This window comes from Rhinatrema bivittatum, chromosome 19, assembly GCF_901001135.1.
Source record: "Rhinatrema bivittatum chromosome 19, aRhiBiv1.1, whole genome shotgun sequence".
NCBI classification, from domain to species: Eukaryota; Metazoa; Chordata; class Amphibia; order Gymnophiona; family Rhinatrematidae; genus Rhinatrema; species Rhinatrema bivittatum.
This window is the reverse complement of record NC_042633.1, coordinates 5,630,218-5,646,782: the sequence shown is the minus strand read 5'-3', so window position 1 is coordinate 5,646,782 and position 16,565 is coordinate 5,630,218. Positions and strand designations below refer to the sequence as shown.

The 16,565-nt window shown below is 48.1% G+C and overlaps 1 protein-coding gene across 1 annotated transcript in view; it reads right to left on the bottom strand.

Annotated features, from left to right (window-relative positions):
• Positions 1 to 256: 256 nt before the first annotated feature.
• The window catches only part of LOC115081088 (vomeronasal type-2 receptor 26-like), a 122,639-nt gene continuing 106,330 nt past the window's right edge, over positions 257 to 16,565 (bottom strand). Inside the window, exon 8 of the mRNA XM_029585598.1 lies at positions 257 to 1,334. Coding sequence (XP_029441458.1) covers positions 430 to 1,334 — 905 coding nt within the window. The 3' untranslated portion in view covers positions 257 to 429. The remainder of the gene's footprint in view (positions 1,335 to 16,565) is intronic.

Below are 16,565 nucleotides of genomic sequence, written 5' to 3'. Positions count from 1 at the left end.
TTGAAGACAACACGATTCGACTGCAGGAGGTTGTTCCGGACCCCCGCTGGACCCCAGGTAATTTAAGGCATTTGGGGGGGGGGGGTTCGGGAGGGTGGGGGATTTATTTTAAAGGGTCGGGGTGGGTTTTAGGGTGTTTTAGTGTGCCGGTTTTCCCGCCCTCCCCCTTCCCCTCCCCCTTCCCCCTTCCCCCGATTTACGATTTTTTGACGATAAATCGGGGGAATTGTTATTGTATCGCGGCTCTAACGATTTCTGACGATTTAAAATATATCGGACGATATTTTAAATCGTCAAAAAACGATTCACATCCCTAAAAAAACTATGCTCTGGATCAGTGATGCATTTCTGGGCAAAACACAGATCAGTCAATATGAACTGGCCAAATAATACAAATAATATTAAATTTTTCAATGATTGAAACAGATATTAATCATTCTGGTTTTTTGTTAGGTACTTTCTGTTGTTCCTTTCAGGCCTCAGGAGAATAATGTAGCATTTGGGGATAAAGATACAGCCCAGCAGTCCAGCACTGGAGGCCAGGATAGCAAATATCTCCACCACCACCATGTACTTGCCCCTGGTGCTCAGGTACGTTGGGATGAAGGACACCCAAACACTGCAGAACACCAGCATGCTGAAGGTGATGTACTTAGCCTCATTAAAGCTGTCAGGCAGATTTCTTGCTAGGAAAGCTATGAAGAAGCTGAGACCAGCCAGAAGTCCCAGATAACCCAGAACACAGTAAAATGCAGTTATTGACCCTTCATTACATTCAATTAGTATTGCTCCAGTTTCTGATTGCATGTTAAGATATGGGAAAGGAGGAGCAGTGCATAACCAGGCAAGACACAAAAAGGCTTGAGGAAGGGAACAGGAAAGGACAATAGAGTTTGAGACCCTGGAACCCATCCATTTCCGGAACTTGCTTCCAGGCTTGGTGGCTTGGAAGGCCATGACCACTGTGATGGTTTTTGCCAGGATGGAGGAGAGAGAGATGGAGAAAGTGATCCCAAAGACAGTCTGTCGGAGAATGCAGGTTATGTCCTCAGGTCGGCCGATGAATATCAAGGAACAGAGGAAGCAGAGCATGAGGGAAACAAGGAGAATGTAGCTGAGTTCCCGGTTGTTGGCTTTCACTATGGGAGTGTCCTGGTAATTAATGAAGATTCCCAGAATGACAGCAGTGATGAGAAAAAAGCAAATGCTGATTAGACTCAAAGCTATCCCCAAAGGTTCTTCATAGGACAGAAAAATTATCACTTTTGGAATGCAGGCATCTCTCTTCTGATTGGACCATTTGTCCTCTGGGCACTTTGTACAGGCATCCATATCTGAGAAGAGAGAATATGTATTCATTATCTCACAGATAGCTTCAATTTCAGGTCCGTGAATTAATACATTTATTAATATTTAGGGGTTCTTTGATTCTGTAGCTTAGAATATTATAGAATTTACGGTGCTGTAGTATTTTGGAATCAATTATTAAAAGATTAGTCACAATTCATGCTGGTAAAAGGAAGTTTGCACTTGTACTTGCCTGATATTTTAGAAAAATGCCTATTCAATTGGCCAAATAGTCCTGCAATTTTCCTCTCACCAGATAAACTATGGAATGTGCTGAATGGAGATTTTGGGGTGTTTTGGGCTGAGAAAATGCAAAACACAAATGCATTCTGCATGCTGGGTTCTCTTAAGATAATAACACCTTTGCACTGTCAGTTTTTGCAGATAAGGGAAAGGTAACTGCCTCTCTGTGCAGGTTATCACTAAGCCTTTTGTTAAGGACAGTAACTGCCTCTCTCTGCAGGTTATCCCTAAGCCTTTTGTTAAGGACAGTAATTGCCTCTCTATGCAGGTTTTCCCTAAGCCTTTTGTTAAGGACAGTAACTGCCTCTCTGTGCAGGTTATCTCAAAGCCTTTTGTTAAGGACAGTAACTGCCTCTCTGTGCAGGTTATCACTAAGCCTTTTGTTAAGGGCAGTAACTGCATCTCTGTGCAGGTTATCCCTAAGCCTTTTATTAAGGACAGTAACTGCTTCATATGCTCTCCCCCACACACGATTCCATGCTCTCCCACGCACTACCAGGATCCCACTCTCTCACACAAACATACACATACCCACCCAGTATCCCATTCTCAAATACATCTGCATCCATGCTCCCATTCTCACACACACAGGCACGCAGGCTCCCACTCTTTCACACGCGCGCGCGCACACACACACACACACACACACACACCCACCCCTAGGTTCTCATTGTCTCTTTTCTCTCACACACAAACTTGCTCCTATTCTCACACATATACAAAAACACTCATGCTCCCAATATCTCACACACACACATGCACATCCAGGCTCACACTCTCACATGCACACATACACACATATACACTCACACAATCACACACATACATACACACACACAGGCTTCCACTCACAGAAACACACCTACATTCAGGCTCCCAACGATCCGCTGCTGGCCCCGCCCCCTAGGAGCGTGCGTGTGCACGCGCGCAGGGGCTTTAGATTTAAAGGGGCCAGCGCGGGAAAACTGAAGACAGCCTCCTGATAACGTCAGATGCTGCCGGGTTATTTATACCCGGCAGTCACAGCTAACCCTTGCCTTGCAATGAGCTTAATTCTTCGGAGTAGCTAGGTGTGCTTCCTGCTTCCCAGTACCTGCTTGTTCATGACGTCTGATTCATGGCTCCTGACCTTGCTTCATTCTTCGACTCCAGCTTCAGCTTCCATCCCTGGTTTTGGCATCCGACATCTGACTTCTTGCTTCCGACCTTGGCTTGTTCTGGACTTTGGCTTCGTCTCTCTCCACTGCTGCAGGTACTTCTTCTTCACCTGCCCGAAGGTTTCTCCTAAGCCTCAGCGGCTCGGGTCCTCATGGGCTCCTCCCGGGGGGACCGCGGGCTTCCAAGGGCGAAGTCTCTCCTGACCTCCTGGGCACCTTCTCATCATCAGGTACCTCGGCAGGCTGCTCTTCTGATCCTTGGTCGCATAGGATCCACCTAAGACCAAGAGGCCTGGGTCCCTATGGGCTCCTCCTGGGGGGACCTCGGGCTTCCAGTGGTGAAGCCCTCTTCGAAGTCTCTCCTCAGGCCACCTCCTGGCTGTGACGCCCACTGTAGGGTTCCACGGCATTACACCTGCCGTCTCAGCCGGCCCAAGGGTCCACGATCCTAACAGTTTGCAAGGCCATGGACCTGGCGGGTTTCTCGACCTTGAAAGCCATTCCGGGACTTGCACAAAGGTTGCAACAGCAGCAACCTTTTCTCGACTCGCTGATGGCAACTGTGCAGAGGTTAGTGGACCAGGTGGAAGGAGCCGCCACTTCCGGTTCCCCAGTACCGGTAGCCATCCCTAATGCGGGACCGTCTGCGCCCATACAGATGCCAGCACCTTCGCATACCAAGAGGCCCAGGTCCCTATGGGCTCCTCCTGGGAGGACCTTGGGCTTCCAGTGGTGAAGCCCTCTTCGAAATCTTGGTATGCGAACTCAGGGGATGCGAACTCAGGGGATGCGAAATTATGTCGCAGATTTTTGAACCAATGTTATATCCTCTTCAACCTGCTACCAGCGCAGTTTCCCACAGACCATATCAAAACAAGCTACATTATCTCCCTGTTGGATGGGAGGCCGTTGGCTTGGGCCTCTTCCTATGGGAGCGTCAGGATCCCCGCTTAAGCAACTTAGTTCAGTTCATCACGTCCTTCCGACGGATCTTTGACGAGCCCCCCCCGCGGACCCATGGCCGCGTCCGAATTGCTCCAGCTACGGCAGGGTAACCGTCCCTTGGCGGAGTACGCCGTAGAGTTTCAGACCCTTGATGCCGAGCTGAACTGGAGAAGCGATAACCTGCACGGCATATTCCTGGAGGGGCTCTCTCCATGACTTCAGGACGAGTTGGCAGCCAGAGATGACTTGAATGATCTTATTGACCTGGCTGGCCGCGTAGACCGCCGCATCCAATGCCACTCGGGGACTCGGAGGCTCCGGAACCATGCCTCTCCGAACCAGGCATTCCCCTCCTGCCTCCCCGGGGCCACACGATGCAGAACCCATGCTGTTGGGCTGGGGTCCAATGTCCCAAGAGGAGATGAGAAGACGCCGGTCCCAGGGCCTGTGTTTATATTGCGGGGGCAAGGGACATTTCCTTGCCCGCTGTCACGAGTGTCCAGGAAAACGCTCTGACCTAGAGTCAGTCGGGGAGTTAACTCTAGGTAACACCACCTCCACCTTCCCATGTACCGTTCCAGTAACTCTGATTCTCCCGGATGGAAACCCCGGAGCCAGGGGAAACTTTATCCTCCAGGACCTGGTACAGCAACTCCAGCTTGGGGTCCAACCTCAGAAACCCCCCATACGAGTGTCTTCGATCCAGGGAACTCCACTTCCTGGAACATTTCCACTCATACTCAGCCACTAATGCTACGCACCGGCCTCCTACATGTCGAGGAGATCTCGTTCCTCATCCTGGAGAAATCCATACATCCAGTCGTGTTAGGTCTGCCATGGCTTTGGAAGCACTCTCCCGTGATCAGTTGGGACTCCCTCCAGATTATGTCCTGGGGCTCAACCTGCTTTAATGGGTGCCTGTCTGCCCGGCCTCGACTGCTGGTACTGCTCTTGACAATACCACTAGCGCTACTGCCCAAATACCACGCCTTCCGAGACATACTCTCGAAGGAGAAAGCCGAACTACTTCCTGAGTATCGGCCCTTCGATTGTGCGGTCAACCTGATCCCAGGCACCACACCCCCTCGAGGACGGGTCTACCCGCTATCACTCCCGGAGACCCAGGCCATGTCCGCCTGTCAGAAAATATTTTAATATTTTGTGCTTTATTGATAATTACTTATATTTAGTGAAGTCAGTAAACAATTAGCCATAAAGAGACATGTTAGCATTAATACCCATAAGCCTTTACTTTTAAAAGCCATGACTTTAGTCAAGGCCTGTGCTGAAAAAACTGTAGCAAACAGCATTCTTCTCTACCCCCTTTTCAGACCTTGAGAAAAGTTGTTTTGCACCTAATGCTTATCTCTAAGCAAGAAAGCAGTCTGCATTTTATGGCCTTGGGCATCCTAAAACATGTGGTCACTCAGGCGTGAATCCTGGGATAGAAGGGAGTGCAAAAGCTTTTCTCTCAGAACTACAAAGAAAGCTAAAAAAGACTAAAAGATTGTTAGTTTGGCATCAAATTAAAGATCGAATATGGGCAAAGCTTTAAACAGGGTAAGAATAACTCCTAAATTTTAATATTGTGATATGGAAAAATTAATTGAACCTCAGTCAAGGTTTTTAGAAATGATGTATTGATAGAAAAGATACAGTTACCCTGGATCAAAGAAATCAAAGAGTTTTAAGGGTATAAAACTTGAAGCAGTCAGAAGGAAAAGAGGAGTGCTACTTTGATTTTCTTTGCACGTGATTAGAGAGACACAGAGCAGGGTGCTTCAGATATTTGGTAAATATATAATCATTTATTCAAGTATATGAGAACCTTTAAATTGCTATTGTTTCTAGCCTGGCAGATGTATTAGAAATGTATTGATTAATTAAGCAAAAGATGACATTGATTGACATTTATCTGATTTTAATAATTTCAATTACTTTATTAATGGCTATGACATTGATTGTAGGATATACTCTGGTAAAGTTAAGATTTGAACATAAAAGTGTTTCTTAGTCATTTAAAGATTTTTATTCATACCTTTCTTTATCTGAAATAAAGAAAATATTTTTATTACAAACTGACTGGTTTATTTTACATGTTGTGTTGTATGAATAATTGGTGAATAAATTTCTGTGGTAGATACGAACACATACCCCTGAACATAAACTTTTTGTCTCTAGGCAGAAAGGGTAGAGAAAAGAATGGAGGTGGGGTTTTTTATCTAAGCAGGATTCCCTGGTTTTAAATTCTGCTAGTGGTAGAAGCCTCAATACTTCCATTCAAAATTCTTTACATGGCGCCCAATTGGCCTCTGTGGGAGTCAAGGCTCTACAGCGGTTCCTCAGCTTTGCCAATTTCTACCGGCAATTTATCCCACATTGTTCCAAAATGGTGGCCCCGCTGACGGCTCTTACGAGAAAAGGGGCTGACGCAAGGAATTGGTCGGCCACGGCCGTACGAGCCTTTCAGGATCTAAAGAACACCTTCCTCCAGGTCACCTGCCTCTGGGACCCGGACCCTCAATGCCAATTCATCATAGAGGTCGACGCCTCCGACATGGCATTCGGAGCCGTTTTAAGCCAGTTGTCCAATAATGGTAAATCCCTGCCATGCTCCTATTTCTCATGCATGTTCTCCCCCGCAGAGATAAACTACGGCATAGGGGAAAAGAATTACTGGCTATCAAGCTAGCATTTCAGGAATGGCGCCAATGCTTGGAAGGAGCCCAGCACCCAGTGGTTGTTTACACTGACCATAACAACCTAGTATACCTGTGCCGCGCCCAGCACCTTAATCCATGGCAGGCACGCTGGTCCCTCTTTTTCATCCGATTCAATTTTTCCCTCCACTATAGACCGGCAGCTAAGAATGTCCGAGCGGATGCCCTCTCCCGTACGACGGAGACTGACGATACCATCGACCCACCTCAATATATCCTGGACCCAGCCACATCCGAGGTGGTCCCCGCAGGTAAGACAGCGGTGCCTGCTCGTTCATGAAGGAAGATCTTAGCATGGGCCCATGATTCCCTGACCGCAGGGCATCCAGGAACTGCCCGGACACTAGAACTTCTGACTGAGTTCTACTGATGGCCGCAGGTCAAGAGAGACGTTCGGCTCTATGTCCAGTCATGTCCTACCTGCGCCCGGAATAAACCCTTGCAGGGTCGTCCCCGGGGCCTCCTTCAGCCGCTACCCATACCTACTGAGCCCTGGACCCACCTATCCATGGACTTTATTGTGGAATTACCACCCTCTGATGGAAAGATCGTGATCTGGGTCACGGTCGACCAATTCTCGAAGATGGCTCACTTCATGCCTCTCGCTAAACTACCTACAGCACCAGAGTTGGCCAACCTTTTTACACACCAAAACTCAGAAAGTTCTATCATAAGAAAATGGAGGTAATCCAATAAACACTATACCATATCTGAATCCATTTAAATTTGACTCTTTATTATATACTACACAGCAAATATTTACACTCCATCGCCCAAACAATTTCATCTATCCTCCACCAAGCAACGTGCTATATCCCTAGCTGGACCCTCACTATGGAACTCCATTCCCACCCAACTCTGCCTTGAGACATGCCCCAGAAAATTCAGACAAAACCTCAAGACCTGGCTCTTCACCCGAGCCTACACGTGAACAGCCCAACCTTCCTCCCTCTTCCACCCCCCTCCCCCCACCAGCCCTCCTCTTCTCTCCCTACACTATCTCTTCTCTCCCTACACTATCTCCCCCCCCCTAAGCACACCCCTTCTTCCCCCTCCTCCCATCGCCCACCAAGTATTCAACCTCTCCTCCCCTCTCATAACGCCCCCCCAGATGCTTTCTGTAAATAATTCACCTGTATATAATGTCCTCATTGTATATATCTATCCATACTATATCGCTTGTTAATTTGTACAGTGTACCTTTGTTTTCTTCCCCCTACCTTCCCTGATACCCAGTTCGCCTATCAGTTCATTGTAAAGCCCAGTTGGCTACCTTATGTTATATGGAAACCGATGTGATGTTCTCCGAACCCTCGCCTTGCAATGAGGTTCACTCTTCGGAGTAGCTAGTTGTGCTTCCTGCTTCCCGGTCCCTACTTGTTCCTGACGTCTGATTCCTGGCTCCTGACCTTGCTTCGTTCTTCAACTCCGGCTTCAGCTTCCGTCCCTGGTTTTGGCATCCGACATCTGATTCCTGGCTCCTGACTGTTATTGTTTGGGATAGTTGTGGGTGGATCCTTGGGCCGGTGGCAGATGACCACGCCCCTGGGGGAAGATCCCGAGAGGGACCACCGGTCAGGCTCAGAGTTTGGAGATAGACACACACTAGTTCATTTATTAAACAGTATATTGAACCACCAGAGGTGGCAGTAGTGAGCTGGAAGTGCCCGGCTGGGCTGTAGTCCCTCAGATACTGGAACAGCGATCCCAAGAAGGCAGAGCTGAAGAGAAACTAAGTATAGTGAGTAGGCAGGGTATGCAGAGTTCAGGAATAGAACCTTGATGGTAACACTCACACAATAGTCTCTAGAAGCAGCCCAGGGGCTGGAATGGATTAGGCCCTCAAGGAGCGAGTACCTGGTTCCAGAGAAGCTCTGAGAGAAGGATGGTAACTCACTGGTGTGGTAGGCAGTGATGACTTCCTGGCAGAAGTAGTATTCAGAAGCAGGTCAGAGAACGTGGGCCCTCGAGGAGCGAGTACTGGTTCCAGACTGCGACCTGAAAGGCAAAAGAGAAACGAAGCCCCCGAGGAGCGGGTATCCCTGGTAAGTCCGAGAAGGCAGAGTAGCTAGGAGCATAAGAAAACCTTTCATTTCCTTTCCGTTCCTTGCTAACTCGATTAGTTAGTGAATTCAGAGACCTTAAATATACGGTGCGGATGATGTCATCTCAGGGGGACGCCCCTGAGGTTCGCGCCACTGCTGGTACTTAAGTCGGGGCCACGCCACGTGCGCGCCCTTAGGGTTCTGGTAAACATGGCGGAGTGCAGCATCTTGCTGGTCCAGGGACGCCGGAGGAGGGCGTCAAGATGACGCTGCGGCAGCCAAACATCCAACAAGCAAAGAGGGAGTCGCCACAGAGGTAAGGTGGGTGGGGTGGAGACGTCGGGCAGCGACGGTCGCAACAGTACCCCCCTTCAAAGGGCGATTTCCTCTTCGGGTACCAGGCTTGGGTTTCGAAGAATGCGCGATGTGGAACTGATGAAGCATCTCTTTATCCAGGATATTGGTCTGAGGATCCCAAGAGTTTTCTTCGGGGCCAAAACCTTCCCATTTCAGAAGGTATTCAAAAGTATTGCTTCTTTTACGAACATCCAGAATCTCTTCGACTTTTAATTCTAAGTCATCTTCTGCATTGATGAGAGGTGGGTCTTGAGATTTGGAAGAGAATTCGCTAAGTATGAGCGGTTTCAGAGTGAAATGTGGAAAGCATTATGAATATCAGCAGCAGTGGATTGAGCTGCTGGGGATGTCACCGAGGTTCAGTGGAAGTGGCGGTGCTGGGGAACGTCCAAAACCCACCTCAAATGATGACTCAGTAGTGGATCTTTCAATTTGATGAGGGGACTCCTCCAGTCTTCCACTAGATGTCTGAGAATGCAGTTTCCTCCTGCCCCTGAGTCCACTAAGGCAGGAGTCTGAACCGTGACCGGTCCATAGATCAAGGAGACTGGGAGAGAGAGCGGAGGAGAGGGCACAGTATGGCATAAGAACAGTCCTCCTACAGGACTTAGGCCCGTCCGTTTTCCGGATGAATGGAGCATGTAGAGACATCATGGCTGGGCTGACCACAGTACATGCAAAGGCCACACTTCTTCTGAAGTCTTCTTTCTTTGGAAGTCAAACGTCCATGACCAAGTTGCATCGGTTCATCTTTATCAGCAGCAATGATTATTGAAACCATCTGAGGTGCAGATGCAGCACTAGCCTGTTTCAACCCAGGTAACACCTTAGGCCGGATTTCCTTCACCTTGTCCCGGAGCTGGTGATCAATACAAGTGGCCAAGGCTACTAATTCGTCCAGCGAGTCAGGTGTTTCGCGAGCAGCCATCTCGTCCTTTAAACAGGTTTCCAGGCCTCTACAAAAGAGAGTCTTGAGACATTTGGGGTCCCAGCGGAGTTCCGCTGCAAGAGTTTTGAACTCTATGGCAAATTCAGCCAAGATCTGTTGCCTTGCTTCAATTCAACCAAAGTAGAACCGGCTACTGAAGTTCGAGCAGGGTCTTCGAAAACAGATTTAAACAAGTCCATAAATCCTTCTATGTCCTGCAAAATGGGGTCCTTGCATTCCCACAAGGTAGATGGCCAAGACAAGGCCCTACCATCCAGGTATGAAAGGATGTAGGTAGTCTTGGAGAGAGCCGTAGGTAACAATGATGGGTGTAAGGCAAAATGCATGCAGCACTGGTTTAAAAAGCCCCGGGTCTTCTGGATTTCTCCGGAAAAGCGGATTGGAGCAGCCAGTATTACAGCAGTCTTTAAAGTTACCTCTTGTAACTGACCTTCATGGTTGGAAGCTGTGCCTTAAACCTTCTTTGTGTGTAGCTGATGAAATGCTGAAGTAAGTTTCTCCAAGGCGTCTTGCTGCTCCACAATGCGCTGGGCCAGGCCCGGTATGGCCTGCAAGGCATTGAGTTGTGCCGGAACCATGGAGTTAGCAATCTGTTATTGTTTGCGATTGTTGTGGGTGGATCCTTGGGCCGGTGGCAGATGACCACGCCCCCGGGGAAAGATCCCGAGAGGGACCACAGGTCAGGCTCAGAATTTGGAGACAGACACACACTAGTTCTTTTATTAAACAGTATATTGAACCACCAGAGGTGGCAGTAGTGAGCTGGAAGAGCCCAGCTGGGCTGTAGTCCCTCAGATACTGGAACAGCGATCCCAGGAAGGCAGAGCTGTAGAGAAACTGAGATAGTGAAAAGGCAGAGTATGCAGAGTTCAGGAATAGAACCTTGATGGTAACACTCACACAATAGTCTCTAGAAGCAGCCCAGGAGCTGGAATGGATTAGGCCCTCGAGGAGCGAGTACCTGGTTCCAGGGAAGCTCTGAGAGTAGGATGGTAACTCAAAGGTGTTGTAGGCAGCGATGACTTCCTGGCAGAAGTGGTATTCAGAAGCAGGTCTGAGAACGTAGACCCTCGAGGAGCGAGTACTGGCTCCAGACTGCGACCTGAAAGGCAAAAGAGAAATGAGGCCCCCGAGGAGCGGGTACCCCTGGTGACTCCGAGGAGGCAGAGTAGTTAGGAGCGTAAGAAAACCTTTCCTTTCCTTTCCTTTCTTGCTAACTCGATTAGTTAGCAATTCAGAGACCTTAAATATCCGGTGCGGATGACGTCATCTCAGGGGGACGCCCTTGAGGTTCACGCCACTGCTGGTACTTGAGTCGGGGCAACGCCGCGGGCGTTCCCTTAGGCTTCTGGGAAACATGGCGGAGTGCAGCGTCTTGCCAGTCCGGGGACGCCGGAGGAGGGTTGCAAGATGACGTTGTGGCAGCCAAACATCCAACAAGCAAAGAGGGAGTCACCACAGAGGTAAGGTGGGCGGGGTGGAGACATTGGGCAGCGACAGTAGCAACACTGACCTTGCTTTGTTCTTCGACTCCGACTTCAGCTTCCGTCCCTGGTTTTGGCATTCGACATCTGACTTCTGGCTCCCGACCTTGGCTTGTTCTGGACTTCGGCTTCGTCTCTCTCCACTGCCGCAGGTACTTCTTCTTATTCACCAGCCCGGAGGTTTCTCCTAAGCCCCAGCCGCTCGGATCCTCACGGGATCCTCCCGGGGGGACCGCGTTCTTCCAAGGGTGAAGTCTCTCCTGACCTCCTGGACACCTTCTCATCGTCAGATACCTCGGCAGGCTGCTCTTCTAATCCTTGGTCGCATAGGATCCACCTAAGACCAAGAGGCCCGGGTCCCTACGGATTCCTCCTGGGGGGACCTCGGGCTTCCAGTGGTGAAGCCCTCTTTGAAGTCTCTCCTTAGTGCCGCCGCCTCCCAGCAGCGCCGCCCACTGTGGGGTTCCACAGCACTACACCTGCCGTCTCAGGCGGCCCAAGGGTCCACGATCCTAACAGACATCCGGCCTCATCTAGGGATTTTCTCAGGTTTCTCAGTGCCTAGGGCTTTCTACCAAGTTGGTTGGTGCCCTTTGGAGTCTTAAGGTGTTCTTGCCCCTCTCGGTGACTATTTTGCCACTCTTGTAATGTATTGGGCTGTTTATGCATTTTTTTCAGTTGTTTTGAACCTCTATCCCTGTCTTGTGGGTTTTCTGCCTCTTTCGGTGCTTTTTTCCCGCTTCATGGTGTTTTGAGCTGTCCTTGCAACACTTGGTGCTATTTTTCCCACTTGTAGAGCCTTGGGATGTTATTTCCACTGTTGTTAACTCCACTTTTGGAGCCATGGGGTATTATGGCCACTCTTGCTGCCACTTTGCTCCTCTGTGCCTTGGAGAACTCCTAACATTTTTTGTTCCATTTTTCCCTATTGCGGGTCCTCATACTCTTCATAGCACTTTTGGTACCATGCTGACATAGTCTTAATGCATTGGCATGCCTTCACCCTTCTGATGATGTCTAGTTTCATTAGAAATGATTAGAAAAGACACCGGAAACGAGGGCCGCTGAGAGAGAGATCCAGGAGCTCGGTTCTTTCTCTATGGCTGAGGTGATCTCGATGAGCCCTGGGGCCCCAGCCATGCCATCTCAGTCACGAGGTGAGACTGGGATTGATCAGGATGAACTAACGTGATCCCTGAGATTAAGGAGGAGGGAAACGGTGTCCCCAGATCTGCATGGAGAGGGTGGAGAGGAGGCGAGCGAGGGAGACCTGAGTAACCCATTGGGAAGAAACACGTCTACGCCCAGGCCCCCTAAGGCTGTACCGGCAACAAACATCGAGGAAACCAGCAAGCCTCAGGAACTGCAGAAATTAATCTCAGGTACTATTTTCTCTTTGTATAAACCCCTGATCGTGACTTTAGACTTTGTATGGTCGGCTTTGGTATCTATTGAGTCGGCGATATCTACTCTAACTCAGGCTTTCCTCAAGACTAACAAACTGTTAAGCAACACCAGGAAAAACTGGAGAAATTACAAGAAAAAATAACATCAATGGAAAAGGTACAAACGAATTTAATTAAAACTGGTAATATCACTGAGAGAAAATTTGAAAACATCAAGAATCGGTATTTGAATCTTCAGATACTTAACTTTCCAGAATTGAAAAAAATCTCGTCAGTGGATATGTTTAAAACATATAGGATGGAATGCCTTAAAATGCCTAAGGAGATTAATCCAGTGATCACTAAAGCTTTCTTCATATCCATGAAATCAATAACATCGCAGGGAACAGAAACACAGGAGCAACATTTAATGAATATTACGGAGTTATTGGAGATGTCAACTCAAACTGAAATTCTAACAAGAGGAACGTTGTTAGTTTCCTTTGCACTAGAATATCATATTAATTTAGTCCTGAAATGTTTCTTTAGAAATAGGATGATTCAGTATCATGGACAACAGATCTGGATATATCCAGATATTGTTCGTTCGACACGAGCGCAGGATAACATTTATCTCAATGAGATCAGAGGTAATAGATAGCGGGGCTAGTATAATACTAAGGTATCCATGCAGATGTCTAGTGAAATATCATGATGAAAAATATGTATTCCTTGAACCAGAACAATTAAGGGGTTTTCTGGATGGGAAGGTATGAGGTGAGAGCTGGGGGAAAAGGGGGTGGTTGGTATCTTATGAGTGGGCAGTTCCTATGATATTTAGTTTATGTATGACCTCCTTTTTCCTTTTTTCCATCTATGGCTCTCCATTACCTTAATGATTAGAGATTTAAATACTTGAGACATTTTTGATGTATGATTCCTTTATGTAAAAATTGCTGAATAATCTCTATTTCCTATTGTTTCTGGATATTGTATATATCTGAAAATGCAAAATAAAAAAAAAAAAAAAAGAAATGATTAGAAAAGCCAAATTTAGGAGTTCGCAATAGACTGCATTGTTTTTGCCATTGACAATGTATTTATTGTATATTTTTTAATTCTACTTTTCAACACTTGAAAGTGGATTAACCTTCAGGTTCTATGGTTACTTCCCTGCCCCAGAAGGCTCAGACTGTGAGCAATTTAGTATTTTAGGACAAACTTAGTATCTCTGGCAATGGAAGGTCACAAGAAGTGGCAGTGGGATTTGTATCCTGGCTTCCTTGGTTGGTAGCCCAGTGCTCTAACCACTAGGCTACTCCTCCATTCAAAATAAAGAAATAAATTTAACAAATGACTTTTCTTTATTTGAAATAAACTGAATGAATGAACCAACACAATTTTTTTTTACTCTGCACATGCCTAGACAACATACCTTTCATAGCAAAGACAGATCGAGACATCTGTGTGTCCAGAGGAAGATAAGACATTCTCTCAGGTGGTGGAGACTTAGGTGGAGGCATCCTCTATGTTTATGGAGTTGTAGGTGAAGGTGGCATCAAAAGCTGGTGGAGGTTGAAGCCATGGTACTTCAGGGGAAAGCAGCATCCAGTGGCCCAGTGGCCTCCAAAGATTTCCTTGCTTGCTGTTCCTGGCATGGAGACATGTGCTGTTACATTTGACGGTCTGCGTGCTGCTCCCACGGATCATCACAGTCACCTTCCTGGCTAGGCCCTGTTGGCTTTGGATGCGGCCAACGCTGGCAGCCCTCCATGTGGCGAGTCACCGCTCTTCAGCATGGCAGAGTGCCACCAGCCAGACCAGTCATGCCTACCCCATGAACACCATCAGCACAAGTGGCTGGATGCTTCTGAGTGTTGGACCTTTCCCTAGGAAGGCATGCACACCTCTCATCACTATTTAAAGGGACCACAGTGGGAAATCCCCCATGGCCCCTGTTGATGATGTTAACAACCAGGGCTAAAAAAGATTCAATACTCCAAGCACAATTTGCCTCAGCAACATGTCTAGCAACACTTCTATAGTGTATATTGCTTCCCAGCTTTTCTGTCTTGTTTCAGCTTATCTTCTGTCTTTGTCCAGCTTCTCTCCATTCTTGTTATCCACCTGTTCTTGACCTTACCTCCCTGTCCTGCCTATCCATCCCTTGCCTCTTCCCTCGAACAGGTACCTGGCTTTGACCACTGCCTGGACCTTGGATACAATTGACCACAGTCTGCCTCTGGACAGTGCCTAGACCCTGGATACGTTTGACTGCCTCCTGCCTATGGACCTCTCCTGCCATCATCAGAGACCTCACCTAAGTCCTGCCGGCCCTGGATCCCAAAGGATCAACCCGAAGGGAACAAGGGATGGTATAGGTGAAGGTCCAGATGGGTCTCTGCCTCACCTGTGTGCACCTACTGATGATGGGAATCCGCAGGGCTCCTCAATACAGGTAGAGCCACTCCTGCCTCGGAGCAAGGGTCCAGAGTTACATCAGATTGCTGAGGCCATGGATTTGGTGAACTTGACTTCACTGCAGACCATCCCCGGCATAGCCTGTAAGCTACAAGATCAACAGGGTACACTGGAACTCTTGGCCACTATTATGGACCAGCTCTCCATTTACCAGGATGCACTGACCACTCTGTCGGTGCCACTTTAACCCACACCAGCTCCGCTGCCTCCTGCTGTATCCAGTAGGGATGTGCAGCCAAAATTTTCGTTGCATTCGTGATACGTATTCGTCGGGGGGCATTTCCGTTGCATTCGGACATATGGCGCCCCCTATACGTTGATATGTGAATTTGTTTTCCGGTTCCCATTAAAGTCAATGGGGGAAGGATTTCCAGCCTATTTTTGGCTGCAGAATTGGGGTTTTATTATCAATTTTGATGAAACTTCTGGGGAGCAATCATCACAACAACAAAAGAGCTCCAAGGTACTTAGACTGTGGTAAAGTGGCACCAAAGTGGCATGAATAGCCTAAGGCACTGTAAAGGTGCAAAGGGGTACCAGAAGTGGCAAGAGTGCAGCAAGAGTGTCAAAAACACACCACAGCTTCAATAGAGAGCACCAATAACAGATGCATGAACCCTCAAAGGCAGCATGACAAGCAAAGCGGTAAAACAAGTGGCATTGACATCCTACAGCACAATGAAGGGGGAACATAGCAAGCAGAAACACTAGCACCAACACACTGAGGAACCATGATAGTGGCAATGACACCACAAGGAATTGAGTGAGTCATCTGGTGATTGGCAGCAAAGCAGAATGGCAGAAAGTTGATAGGGGCAAGACAGACTGGCAGAGCCGAGGTAGTCAGTTCCCTGTGGTTTGATAAGGGAAAGACAAGGAGGCAAGACAAGACGAGGCTCAGCATGTGGTGGGACTGTCAACTGTGCATGCTGTGCACCCAGCCCATCTTGAAACAGGGACCAGGGAGTCTAACATGAGTGCTAGGACCTGAAACATGATGAACTATGCCTGGGTGGAGTGGAGCATCTGCGGGTGCCGATTTTGGTGGTAGTAACAAATATTCAAACATGAGCCCTGGGGAGAGATCCCTTTCCTATGAGCAGGAAAGGGCTCCCTAGAATGGGTTCACCCCTAAACAGCGGCTCAACATGGGTCGGAGGGGAGAAAAACGCAGGCTACACCCGGGGAGAGTTCCCTTTCCTACGAGCAGAAAAGGACTCCCTAGAATGGGTTCACCCCTAAACAGCGGTTCAACATGGAACAAAGGGCAGATACAGGCAGACTACACACAGGACCCCGAGGGACTGTAGTGTGAGAATATCCTTGACAAAAGACAGGTAGGCCGGAAAGCAGTCAGAGTACAGCTTGGCATAGAAAGAGGTTGATTTCAAAATGGAAGAAATGACTGGAGGTAAAACACTAATAAAAAGGACTTCATCATGTGAAGTAAAA